General features: G+C 49.5%; 1 protein-coding gene across 2 annotated transcripts; it reads right to left on the bottom strand.

The window, feature by feature from the left end:
* Positions 1–134: 134 nt before the first annotated feature.
* Positions 135–11,701, bottom strand: BABAM1 (BRISC and BRCA1 A complex member 1). 2 transcript variants are annotated; one of them, XM_044421042.1, is made up of 10 exons: positions 11,619–11,701; positions 11,158–11,249; positions 9,691–10,002; positions 6,484–6,542; positions 5,894–6,014; positions 4,849–4,927; positions 4,139–4,163; positions 2,919–3,048; positions 2,474–2,560; positions 135–1,492 (listed from the first exon to the last, which is right to left on the bottom strand). In XM_044421042.1, the coding sequence occupies exons 3-10, from the start codon at positions 9,979–9,981 to the stop codon at positions 1,292–1,294; spliced, it is 993 nt and encodes a 330-aa protein (XP_044276977.1). In that variant the 5' UTR covers positions 9,982–10,002; positions 11,158–11,249; positions 11,619–11,701; the 3' UTR covers positions 135–1,291. The 2 variants fall into 2 exon arrangements, with proteins under 2 accessions (XP_044276977.1, XP_044276978.1); XM_044421043.1 differs by lacking the exon at positions 11,158–11,249 and having other exon boundaries at positions 11,619–11,699.
* Positions 11,702–13,402: the final 1,701 nt, after the last annotated feature.

The following is a 13,402-nucleotide window of genomic DNA, read 5'->3' on the forward strand; positions in this document are numbered from 1 at the left end:
GCACATTTTTCCTTCCAGTTACATCATTTTAAAAAAGCCTTTTAAGGCTTCCATTTTACTGCTTGTAATTGCATAGCTTGATGGCATTTCAATCCTCTGACTCAATCCTTGTATAAATATTTAATATGCACTCATTGCATGGACAGAGACTTTTATTGTTATTTGCATATCACACATCAAATGCATATTTGCTTTAAGACCATCCCACCCTGTTTTGCTTCCCTCTTAGGCACCTTCCCTATCCACAGTCCAGGGAGTACAATTCCCATTATCCCCAACAATTAATGCATCGCTGTTGTTTGCCAACCCTGTCAGCATTTGAAAACCCAAACCCAGCCTCTAGGTTGGCAAATCCCTTGCTCACCCCAAAACAGGCAAATGCTTCCATTTACGCCCTTGATCAAAATCAAGTGGCAACTTGCATTTCCATCCTGCAGGTGGGTTGTGAGCCAGCATTGCTTGCTCTGGAATGCACAACAACTGTGCAGTGCAGGCAGAAGTAACTTTCACAGCTGTGTTAAGGGGATGGACCAGGCTGAGCAATGTCTGACCCCTTCTAATTTCCCTACTTTGGGGACAGTTTGAGAAATGGTGGCCATGCTAGCCAATGATGATAAGAGTTGTAGTCAAATCCATCTGGATGACTGCAGGCTGAAGAAGGCTGCTCTGTGGCTTTTCAGCTCCTGGGACGTTGCGCCTAATGCAAGAGATTCTGGCCTTGTCCACTGGCTGAAGAACCAGAACTGCTGGGAGATGCACACCCCCACATCCGTGGAACAAACTGCAGCAAGAGGGAAACAACCCTGTCTCCAAACACTGGCTAGAGAAGGAGCCGCTGCCAGGAAACTAGTTTGCCCCTCAGCTCCAGAAATTAAGGCCTATAAGAATTCTAAAACCAATAACTATAATTTTGTTTCATTTCTTCTTCTCTTCCCTTTTCTTTTGGTGCCATGCCTTCCAATGGTAAATCCAAGGGCAGGGATGGCATAATAATCTTTCTAAGCTGCCCTCTGAGGGGATAAAAATGCTTTTAAAAATCCAAACAAAGCTGTAGAAGCTGTAACGTAATGACAGGTGTTAATTGTGCTAATAAAAAGATGGATCCTGTAAAACATCCACACCCATATGAAATCCCCAGTAAGAACAATAAAAAGCATACATGTAGCCCAGCCAACCAGGTACATTCACTGGCCAGGGTCCACTTGGCAGAGAGAGAAGCCCAGCCTCAGATGCCTTTGACCTGCTTCTGCCACTGGCCCGCCCACCCCCCCCCCCCCCCCCCCCCCCCGGGTCACACCACGGCTTCTGCTTCCAGCCCATCCTCTTCCTCCAGCATGCTGTATGAGGCGTGTGTCTGGAACGGCCTCTGGAGCGGATGGGCTAGGAGCTTGGCCATGCAGTTGTGCAGTTCGACAGCTGGGCCAGTCAGAGACACCTCATATTTGTAATTGGTGCCTTTTGCATCCAGGTTGCTGAAGAAGGCAAAGGTCTCCTAGAAAGGGAGAGAGAGAAAGTGACTCATGATCAGATGAGGATGCCATTATAAAGGCCTTCCTCGTATGGCATTTTTTCCCACTGTATTTTTAATCTGCCCAATTGCTAACCTCCTCTGACCCCAGGCAGACTTGCATTCAGAACCATGGACTGAAACACGAAAGTACAGTATTCTTTCCCCCAGTATCCTAGCTTGCTTTTTCAACAACTCTCTCACCCTGAAGGAAACAACTTGGGCAGCACAGATGAAAAACAGAGGTTTCTGTGGCCTTTTCTGTTTCTGTGCTAATTTATGAGCAGGTCCACATATGAGCAGGTTTTCAGAGGGGAGGGGGAACAGACATTGGCAACAACATGTCCAATTAAGGTGGCTCAGATAAATAGATTTGGGCACAAACCATTTCCCTTTCCCCAGACAAGCCACTTGGGTGAGTTTTGGATTCCTTCCTCACTCCCCACTGTTAAGACTATCTGCAGATGCAAGGCAATGCATTTCCAGACCACCCACCCACACACACGCCTCTTGTAAGACACTGCCCTATTCCAAGGCAGATTTTGGTCCCTGAACCTTCAGCGTGCAGACTGGAGACTCTGCCACCAAGCTGTGGTTTTTCCCCTAAATAATACATTAAGATGCCGGTCCTCACCGTTCTGACTCAAGGACTGATTTTAAATGGGAGTATGAGACACGACTTTAGACTGACTCGGCGCTTTAATTCCTCTGGCCCAGTATTGTTTACATGGGCTGGCAGTAACAGCTCTGTAGGGTTTCAAGCTTTTTCCTAGCCCCACAGCAGGATTAGACCCACAGCCTTCCACATTCCAAGCGAGGGCTCTGGCAGGAGACACTCTAGCACCTCCCCGTGCGGAGACGCACCGGCATTTTGGCCACTTGGCTGCCACGGAGAGGCAAATGCAGGTCTCCTTGAGCCCAGTGCTCCCCCACCAATCAGGCCAGGAAGGCTCAGACACGGCTCACCTTCCAGCTGGTTTCCTCCTCTTTCTCCTCTACTCCGTTGTGGATGTATAGGACATCAAAGAAGTAATAGGGGGACTGCAGCATTTTCTGTGGCAAGAGAAGATCACAGAGCCCCGCTGGCAAAGCCGAGGTAACAAAATAGCCGGGTCTAGGAGCCGCAGCCATGAGCACCTGGCACAGTTCTGCTGGCCTGCACCTCCAGACCGCAGCTCTTTGCAAACGCGCCTTGGCACCTTCTTAGCAGCCACTTCTATATTTAAAAAGCACCTTCCACCCAGTGGGTTGATGGAGAAAAGGCAGAGGCAACTATCCCTCCTCTACACTAGCCTGCACAAACCTCCTGATCGCCGCTGGTGACCAAACGAGTCATCAACCCCAAGACAGGCCCAAGGAGAGAATCCCACAAAAGCACTTATAGGGAAAAGGGGTGGAAGGGAACATGTACCTTCATCTGGTCTGTCACAGACACTGGCGGCTCACAGGCAGGGCGGCTGTACACCAAGATGGTCCTGACCACGTACGGAGGTGGGATGGTTTGGACATTCTCTGTGACAGGCAGCTCTGTCTTCTGCAACCTACAGGGAGGAGAGAGGGAGAGCACATGCCCAGGGGAATTTGGCCCGTGGACCTGCCCTGGCGATCTCCTGCGCATGACAACGCACAAGAGGAGCTGGCCACAAGTTCCTGCTTTTCTTGGGCTGCTTTCTGTCCACACAGACCTGCCTCCTCTTACATAAAGAGCAAGGTCCTGTTTGGCATTAATATCCATATTCCTCACACCTCATATGAAAGGGGATTACTGGTGAAAAGAGGGACCCTCTGGCAGAGGCCATTACGGGTATCTGGTATCATTAAATTTATTTTCACAAATAAAATATATTTTATTTAGTAAATGAATAATCTACAGTGGTACCTTGGCTCACGAACTTAATCTATTCCAGGACTCTGGTCGTGACCCAAATTGGTCGTGAGCCAAGTCAAATTTCCCCATCAGGGTCACTGTCAATGAGGTTAATCCATTCTGCAACTATTTTTTTTACTCACAAAAATGTGAAGCTAAGTGCCAAAGAACAACAAAGATCGCAGCCATCTCCCCCCGCCCCCGAGTGATCATGCTGGTTGGGGGGAGATGGCCGCGATTGTGCTCTGGGGTAGAGGGAGACGGGCGTGATCGCGGTCATGCTCTTGCAGGGGAGGCAGGCGCAACTGCGGCCATCTCTCCCCCCAGCATGACTGCGATTGCGCCCGTGCAGGGAAGGCAGGCTCGACTGCAATCATCACCCAATGCGGAGTTCATGACCTGCGGCAACATTTTTATGAAATTTCTGTTCACAACCTGATTTGGTTGTGAACTGAGGCATTCGTGAGCCAAGGGACCACTGTATTTGGGTCATTCTAGCCAGCTGACTAGATATGCTGACATGCGGTCTGAGCATTTTGTGTGTGTTTACCACGCCTCTCGCTTTGCTTCTCACTGTTACTCCTCTCAGAGTGGTTAGCAGCAAATCATGGATTTCTGCACTGAAGGCAGTGTGACCAGAAAGGAGCTTCCCCCCACCCCCACCCCTCCAGGAATCAGGGGGAAAGGAGTCGCTCCAGCCTTGCTGATGGAGCATCAACGCATCCCGATCCAACTGAGTCACAGAAAGGAGGAAGCGGACTTACACGAGGCTGAACAGGCCTTCCAGATCTGGGAGAGAAAAAGGCTAAGATCCATCACCGTGACTCCCCGACTCCCTGCAGCTGCACCGCACAAGTCCAGCATCCTCAAAAATGGGAGGAGGCAGGCAGCCTCCAGATGTTTTGGACTGCAGCTTCCATTAACCCCTGCAGCACGGCCAGGCGCCACAAGGTCCAGGACCAGGGAGTCCTGAGCACCCGCAGGCAGGCAGGCAGGCAACGCATCTCAAGCAGGACAGCAGAAGCCCCACGCTGGCATCCTCAGCCTCCCATTGTTCCAAACGTGGGGACCAAAGCATGAAGCCGCAACTGCTCCCACACTAACGCTCCTCCTCCTCCTCCTCCACTTAAGCCACCCCCGGGCAGAGCGGGAGGGGCCAGCCGGCCTGCGCAGGCTCTCACTGCAGCACTGTGCACGAATACCGGCCGGGCGCCAGCACTGCCCAGCTTTGCACAAGGCAGCTAAGGGGGGTCCAGGCTGGGGTACCAGAAAGGGGATGGTCAGCCCTCATTCACGGGGGACCTGCTGGCACATGGGGCCATGTGCTGAGGCTATTAAAATCAGTCGGGAGCCCGGATTCTGGCACAGCAACATCCGAAATGATCAACACACCCTCCACCCCTTGAAGCCTCACTAGTGCACAGGAGGGTCTTTCTGTGGGACAGGGAGGTTGAGCGGGTGCTGGAAAGGATACTGAATGACTTGCACGCCACGGTCTCCAGGTCGTACAAACAGCTGCAAACTTCTCTGGGATCAGAGGTGAAGCCGGAAAGCTGCAGGGAAGATGGGGTTGAGACACTGGTTTCGGCACCAGACCAAAGCCATCATTCGTAAAATGAGTGGTAGGAAAGACCATAAGAATCTTGCCTCACTTGGGGCTTTGCTTACATGATCTCTAAGGTCCTTCCAGCCCTAACATTATGTTCTTATGTATGTGCTGGCCCCCCATTTATCTCATCTCCCGAATGTCCTATATTCATTTTAGGACACTTGGAGTCTACAACTCCTATCAGTTTTGGACAGAAAAGCTAGCAACAGAGGATGATAGGAAATACCTGGCCCTCCAGGTATTTTGGCGAAAAAGTGACCCGCCACTGTTCTGACCATTACATAATACATCCACTAATCTTTAAATCAAGGGTGTGCAACTCCAATCCCATGGACAAAATCCACCGCAGAGCGCCACAACCATGCACCAAGAAAATACTGCAATTACAAAAGACAGAAATCCCTCCCTGAAGGCTGAGCTTCAAGAAGAGCTTGAAATTAAGAGATGCAGGTGTTTTGATCCCATCCTCTGACCTCTCGGTCCCACATGGCAAAGCTCCTCAGAAATGGAATTCGGCCTTCGGGCTGAAAGAGGTCCCACCCCCTGGCTAAGCTGTCAGGCTGAAGACATAAATGGATCCCAGCCCAGCCCAGTGTCAGACATCAAGACTCAGGGATCCCCCATGCTTTTCCATCCAAAGGGAGCTGAGTTCAAATTCCCCGGTCTGTCCTGAATCTCCCTGAACGGCCCTGGGCGTGCCTGCCTCCTGTCCTACCGCACACAGCTGATCTGTGTGCGCCCCTCTCACAAACCAATGGAGGAACAGTGACCTGCTGCGGTCATCTTGAGGATCAAAGCTTTGCACTGCTGTCTTTCCCTTTTTAAGGAACACGGAGAGGACTGCATTCTGGGCTGTTTCGCTCCACAGCGGCCTGGAGAAACCCACTGGAATCCAAATATCCAGACATACCCAAGTGACATCATTGTTCACCACCACCAGTGCAAATTCGTGGCTCTTGTCTATCTTGTGTTTGGTCCGCACAAACATCTCGATCATCTTCTGGGAGATGTTCAAAGCATTGGTCTTGGACCTTTCAGAAAGAGCAAAAGGTGCATGAGCTACACCAGGGGAAAGCAGCAACTCCCAGGTGGGACCTATTCTTTGGTTGAAAGGCAGAGAACAAAAGCAAATACTGGGGGAGATGGAGCAAGGGCCTGATTTAGGGACAACCAGCTTCCCACGTTCCTCTTTTAATTCCCAGCTTCTCCTAGCATCCCTCAGCCAGCAGAGTTTGGCATCTCAAAGTGTGAGACTTCCATTCCTAGAAGTCCCAATCAGCCTGGCCCACAACCAGGAATTCTGGGAATTGAAGTCCAAAATATTTGGTGATCCACCTTCCTGCCTGCTCCCTGAGAGAACTTTAACATTGCAATGTCTGGTTCAGCATACTCAACCGCAACACCGCAATAAATATGTTTTTCTTTCATTTTCTTTCTTAACAGGGTCTTCAGAAAACAACACCACACACATCCTGGCAAGGAAGATGAGTGGTCACTCACCCGTTGAACGATTCTAGTTTGGGGTGTGACATTTCTTCTGAGAGGTCCAAGCAGATGATCTGGGATGGAGAAGCAAAGATATTTAGGTAGGATGCATGCCCCATCTGGCAGGTTTCCTAAATCTCTTAGATTGGCTTCTACATTTTTACAACTGTCTTCCTCCATCTGGCGGGGATCGCAGGACTCAGCTACCATTAGCCCCAGTCTACATAGACAGTGGTCAAGAATTCTGGGAGCTGGATTCTGAGATTTGCAGGACCCCAGATTTCTGTACAAGGTTTAGTAAGCAGCCTGATGCTGCAAACCAGAAACACCTGATGTGAAAAGAAATTATTCAGTATTATGGCAATGTGGTACAGAGATGAGAATGCTGGACTGAGACTTGACAGAGCTAAGTCTGAAGTTCACTAGGTCACTTTTTGTCTAGTCACTGGCCTACCTCACAAGGTTGTTGTGAGGATAAAATTGGAAGCAGAGCTATTTATTTATTTAAAAAATTCTATGCTGCCCAATTCGCTGAAGCCTCGGGGCGGCTTACAAAACATCAGTTAAAATATAAAACACTAAAAATATAAAACACATTAACATTATAAAATAAGTCACCCTGGCCGAAGTAAGCAAATAATATTAGCAATTAAAATGACGTTTGAATAAAAAGGTCTTCACCTGGCGCCGAAAAACAAATAACGATGGCGCAAAACAAATAACTATGTAAAAACAAATAATTACGTAAGTTGCCTTGGGTTCCTTGCCTGAAATAAGGTGGGATATAACTATAATACATGTTATTTTTTATTCCTGGCTTGACCTACCTCACAGGATTGCTGTGAGGATCAAACAGAGGGAACTAGGTAACTACATTCCTTGCAAGAAAATAACATGAATACATAGAAACACAGAAACAGAGTGAGTCAGAAGGACCCTCCTGGGCCATCTAGTCTGACCCCCAGCTCTAGCCGGCTCTGCTCACCACATGCCCACCATGTGCATGTCTAGCCAATCCTTGAACACCCGCACCGATGGGGCCTCCACCAACTCCTGTGGAAGCCCATTCCACACCCTCGGGGTCCTGACTGTCAGGAAGTGCTTCCCAGTATCCAAACTGAGCCTTGGTTCCCTGCGCTTGGCTCTGTTGGAGCATGTCCTGCCCTCCTCTGCAGGGGAGAACAGGTCTCTGCCCACCTCCGTGTGACACCCCCTCACATACCTGCATGTCGCCAACAGATCCCCTCTGAGTCTCCTCTTCTCCAGGCTGAAGAGACCCAGTTCCCTCAGTCTCGCCTCATACGGCTTCCCCTGCAAACCGGCCACCAACCTTGTGGCCCTGCGCTGCACTGACTCCAACCTGGCTGTGTCCTTTCTGTAACGAGGGGCCCAGAATTGCGCACAATACTCCAGTTGCGGGTGCACCAGAGTCATATAGAGTGGTAGTAATACCCCTCTCGATCTAGAAGGCACACTTCTGGCCATGCAACCAAGGGTGGCGTTCGCCCTCTTGGCCACCGCATCACATGGCTGGCTCATGTTCAGCCTGCAGTCAACCAGCACCCCAAGGTCCCTTTCAAAAGTGCTGCTCTCCAGCCACTTGTCCCCTAACCTGCACTTATGACACCCCTTCCTATGCCCCAAGTGGGAGACCTTGCACTTATCCACACTGAACGCCATCCTGTTGTCTCCTGCCCACTTCCATAGTCTGTCCAGATCCTTTTGCATCTGGAGTACCTGCTCCTCAGTCGTGGTCACTGCTCCAGTTTTAGTGTTGTCTGCGAATTTGATCAGCAGACTGTTCACCCCTTCTTCCATGTCATTTATGAAAAGATTAAACAGGATCGGCCCCAGGACAGAGCCCTGGGGGACCCCGCTTGTCCCTGGCTGCCATCTCGATGATTCCCCACTAATGGTTACCCTCTGCTTTCGGTCAGTCAACCATGCCCTAATCCACCGGACAGTGCTTTGGTGTATCCCAAAACTCCTCAGTTGCTCCACCAGGATATCACGGGGCAGTCTGTCAAAGGCCCTGCTGAAATCCAGGTAAACCACATCCACTGCATCCCCTCCATCCAGCCATCGCAAAACCTTGTCACAGAATTCCACAAGGTTTGTCTGGCAGGACCTGTTTTTGCAGAAGCCGTGTTGTGTGGCTGCCAGCCTCCCTTCCCTATCCAGCATCACTAGATCTCTCTCTATTATGAGCCTTTCCATTGTTTTTCCTACAATGGACATAAGGCTAACAGGTCTGTAATTCCCTGTGTCCCTTCTACTGCCCTTTTTGAAAATTGGGACCACTGATGCCACCCTCCAGTCCTCTGGAACTTCACCCGTTCTCCACGAGGTCTCAAAAATGGAGGCCAGCGGGCGTGAGAGAACCCCTGCCAACTCTCCAAGTACTCTCGGGTGTAACCCGTCAGGGCCTGGCGCCTTTGTAATGTCCAATGGCCTGAGGAGCCCCTCGACTTCAAGGGTTGGGGTGACTCACACCTGTGCCCCAAGGTCCCTGGCCTCATCCTGCTCTGGGGAGAGCACAGAGGCAAAATACATATATATCTTCCCAGAAGAGCAGGCAGCCTAAACAACTCCTCCATTTTTATCCGTTCAGTGGCACACGCGCCCCCATAAGGTGCTCAGTGCCCAGCAAGGGAAAGCAATGGCTGTGGTGGGGGAATGGGAGATGTGGTCTCTCCTGATGCGATCCGACGTTCCAATGCAACAGGCACTGCAGTGCAACACACTGCCGTTGTGGTGAAAGCAGATCTTCACTCCCGCATCAGTGTCTCCCAGGCCATGTCAACAGGGGCTGCCGGGCACCAACGCCAAAGCACATGGGTCACCGTCCCCTGCTAAGAGATTTGAAGGCTTGGGCCATACATCAATACCCCATTGAGCCTTTGTTCAGGGGCTCGGAATTAAAAACACGGGGAAATTGGGAGGGGGCCGTACACTCCAGATGAGGGCCAGGATCACCCACAGAGCAGGACATGGAATAACGGGCTCATGGTGCAGGAAGCCAGGTTCCAGCTGGAAATTGAGAACTTCCTGACTGTTAGAGCAGAACAACAATGGACGCAATGACCTAGGGCGGTGGTGGGCATTCCCACATTAGAGGCTTTCAGGATGCAGCCAGACAGCTATTGAAGAGGAACAGTTCAACTTGGAGTTTGCACTGAACAGAGGTTGGACCCCATGGCCCTCGGGCCCCTTCCAACTCACCACCTTCTCTGGGCAGTTTACACGTGGCGTTCGAACTTGGAATTCAGCAGGGGATGCAAGGGCCGGCCAGCCTTTGCTGTTGGCCGCTGGAGTCGGGGCACTGGCGCTTGGGGGGCTGTCGCCAGTGCTGGCAGCTTCCCCTTCCCCTTCACTGCGGCTCCCCACACTGGCCTGGGCGCTCAGGGTGCGATCCTCAGCACCCTCGGGGTTGGAGCGCGTCCTGGGCCGCTGCTCTGCTGCTGCCTTCTCCTCCTCTTCCTCCGTGGCACTGTTAGGCTCTGAAGTGTCCATCAGGGATCTACAAGTGCAGGACTGCAGGGGTAAAGGGGCATTTGGACAGGGAACAAGGCCAAGCAGGGATAAAATGTCTGGCTGGGAAGATAAACCCTTTTGCAACATAAAAATCACATGCGTAACTCAAACAGAATCCGAAAAGCCAGGCTCTGCTGAGCTAGTACCAGGACTCCCATATTCCTTAGGTAACATGGAACTATAAAATATAGTCAATCTGTAACTCCCAGCATCCCCAGCCTGCCTGGAAGTTAAGGTCTGGTACATGAGGAGGACAACACATGACTCTAACATGTGACACTCTGACTGGATTTAAGGCCTCTTGTCCAGTATCAGGCACCTTTATTTTCATCAAAAAAGGGCTACAGTCCCAAGACAGAGGGTATGTGGCACCTGCAAACCACACACAACCTTTTCACACTTTTTTTTCCTTTTTGGGCAGAAAGGTTAAGATTTAAGACAAACCCAGTGCAAGTAGCCAAGAATGTTCCCCAGTGCACAGACCAAAATGTGTAACTATCCAACCAATAAAGTACCAAAGCTAATTTAGGACCAAATGATGTTGCCACTTGCAAAGAAGGCAAGAAGGAGCCATCTGCTCAAGAGCAGCTCTTCTCCCAACTATTTCTTATTCAACTACATTAGAGTTTTCTGCAATTTTGGCCAGACTCTTTGCAAGGAAGCACCAGAAGAAAGTGATGGTTGGAGAGAGAAAAGCTCTTCCCCTGGGAGCTGCAAACTCCTTTTCTGCCTTGGGAGTGCCCAACTTACCTGTCAGGGCATCCTACTGAACATGTGAGGACAAGTTACCCCCATTTTTGCAGCAGGTAAAAGGTTTTGGACTGCCCTCCGGTTACTTTTTCTTATGAAACCATCTCTATACCACCAGCACCCCAAAGTCCTCTGCAATATATATTTTCGCATAATAATAGTAATAAACAACCTGAGTACGGCATTTCATTATAATTGTCCTTAAGATGTAGGTAGGAAGAAGTTGCCTGACCTTTTCCAACTTACTGAAAAGCTGTTTAGGAAATAGGTTGCGATGGATTTGGAGTGGGGAAACAACTGACAGCATAAACAAGAGAGGTTTATATAATTATTCATGGTGCATAGAAAAGGAAATTAATTGTATCTCTATCTCAAATTCTATCACATATTTTGAGGTTTCCGCACCTGAAAGATGATCTTTGCAAGAGCTGCACTGCTGCAAAACCACACAGTCCTTGCAAGAGTTCGGCAGAGTCAGTAAATCCCATTCAGGGAAACTGAGGACCCGTGCAGAAAAAGAAAGATGGCAGCATGAGCAAACAGCATTTCTAGAATCAAACGAGCTTGTTGTAAGCCGTCCTGAGGCTATGCAAAGGATGGGTTAGAAATATTTTAAATACAAATAAATAAAACAAAATAATTTGCACCAAATGGAAAATTTTGCAACAGTAATAAATCCAGTTCCTCGAGCGTCCTCAAGGAAGAATTTGAGGGAAAGGCGAAGGGAAGCTTGTTACACCAAAGCTGGCATTCTTTATTAATCTCCTTCAAAACAAATGCAGGTATTCCGCAAGAATTCCCCCGACATACACCGATATACACAAAACCAGAATATTTCTTAGCTATTTTCTGTGCAAATCACCCACCTTGCTTAAAACTTGACAATGCTTTTGCAAAGCCGCTGTAAAACCCTCTTCTTTTTCCCCTTTTTTTAACAAACCGGGGCGGAAATGGCTCTAAGGGAAGGAAATAAACCACTACTACCCATTGTCGCAAGCTCTGCTGGGAATTGTAGTTTCCTTCCAAAGGCGAGGCAAAAGCGTTAGTATGTGAAGGTGAATTGTGAACTACGCTGTGCTCAAAGCTTTAATGAATTTAATTTGCTTTAATAAAACAAAATAAAAAGAACAAAGACAAAAGCCAAGCTCCCCTCGAAGAGAGGCTCTCTGTCTATGCTTATTGGAACTCTGATTCTCTGACTATGGGGCAGCATAGAAACGTGATAGATAGATTCTTAGAGGTTTTTTTAAAACTGCTCCCTATCCGAAGAAAAAGATAGCACCCTTTTTTAAAAGGTACTTCCAGAGGTTATGCTCTCTGAATATGCTTCCTATCTGTGTTTAAAACTGGTTTTTTAACAAAGGGGCAGAAGCTCAGGTGTGAGGTCAACCAAAAGCATCTTAGGGTCTGGATCCAGGCCGCCTGCTTCCTCCAAATGGTGCCATCCCTTCCCGTGGACTTGCCCTTCCTCCCAACTGCTGATAATTTGATGTTTTCCCTGCTTTAGTTGCGCTTTTTCTACTTTACTAAAGTGCCTCCCTGAGGTGCGCATGCTGCCATATGCCTGGTTCTGGTTCTTGTTTGGTCCTGTAGTGCAACTGGCCAGAAGCTCTCAGAAATGGGGTGCAGCGAGGCGGGCACACTGCGGGAGAGTCACTGCTCCCACGGGCTGTTGTCAGGTCCTACGCCTGGCAGACCCTTCATTGGCCTCCACAAGTTTAGATTGTTTCTTGGACTGCTGAGCAGAAGTGGCCCTAACCACCAACGTCTCCCAATATGCCTTTAAGCTGCCTTGGAGCCAGTTTGGACTGGAATGCCAGAGAAGGAAAGCAAAAATCTGCTGCAGAGGGATAATTTGCAAAATGTTTTTTGCAAAATACTTTTCCAGGCATCTCAGATCTGCCTTTTCCTTGCTTTGAAGTCATACAGGAAAGACTGGCAGGAGATTGGGGAGAAAAGAAAAAAAGGGCAGGCAAAGAGGTGCATGTATGTTTGACTTCAAAGCACTCCATCTGCAGCTGTCATCCTCACAACAGCCCTGTGAGGTAGCCCAGTGTTATGCCCCCCCCCCTTTTGCAAATGAGGGGGATGCAGGCTGAGGGAGGTCACCAAAGTCCCTCTCTTCCAAGGCAGAACAGAGACGGCTTGAGCAGGAGATCTGATGGACCCTGTGAAGGAACAGCCTGCGTTTCTGCTTTGCCTGTCCTTTCCCCACACAAGGAGGCTGCAGGGCAGAAAGGGCAACTTCTGCCCTTTCTGTTTTCTGGCAAGAACTCTTCCCAAATAGGCAAGTCCCAAATAGGTAGGGACCTGGAGCAGGAAGACACTGGGCGGGTAACATGAGCCTCCAAGAAGCATCTGTCTCCCCAGAAGCAAGCAAAGGATGGCACACCAGCAGGTTCTCTTTTCCCGTCTCCCTTGGCCACTGTTGCTCTCTCCATGCATTCACACGAACAGGCAAAACTCTGCAGAAGCCCAGCCCAGTTGTGATGTCTTGATTCTTTAAACGTATTTTTGGCATGACTCTTCTCCTTGGAAACGTCTGTGAATGGAGGGCAAACTCGTGGCTAGCTGCTACCTTTCTGAATGGCACATTTTTGCCACAGTAAGGAAACCCTCAAAAACCATTGAGCAGCTGTCTTTCCACTGT

Source organism: Varanus komodoensis, unplaced genomic scaffold (genome assembly GCF_004798865.1).
Source record: "Varanus komodoensis strain SLA01 unplaced genomic scaffold, ASM479886v1 scaffold113, whole genome shotgun sequence".
NCBI lineage: Eukaryota > Metazoa > Chordata > Lepidosauria > Squamata > Varanidae > Varanus > Varanus komodoensis.

Bases quoted from the DNA above. Each gene is read 5' to 3' on its own strand.
- BABAM1 (XM_044421042.1), bottom strand. From the start codon at position 9,981: ATGGACACTTCAGAGCCTAACAGTGCCACGGAGGAAGAGGAGGAGAAG. The intron at 4,928-5,893 runs GTATGTCTGGAT...TCTTCCCTGCAG, and splicing joins TGAACAATGATGTCACTTGG to CTTTCCGGCTTCACCTCTGA. The intron at 1,493-2,473 runs GTGAGCCGTGTC...CTCCCTTTCTAG, and splicing joins AGGAGGAAACCAGCTGGAAG to GAGACCTTTGCCTTCTTCAG.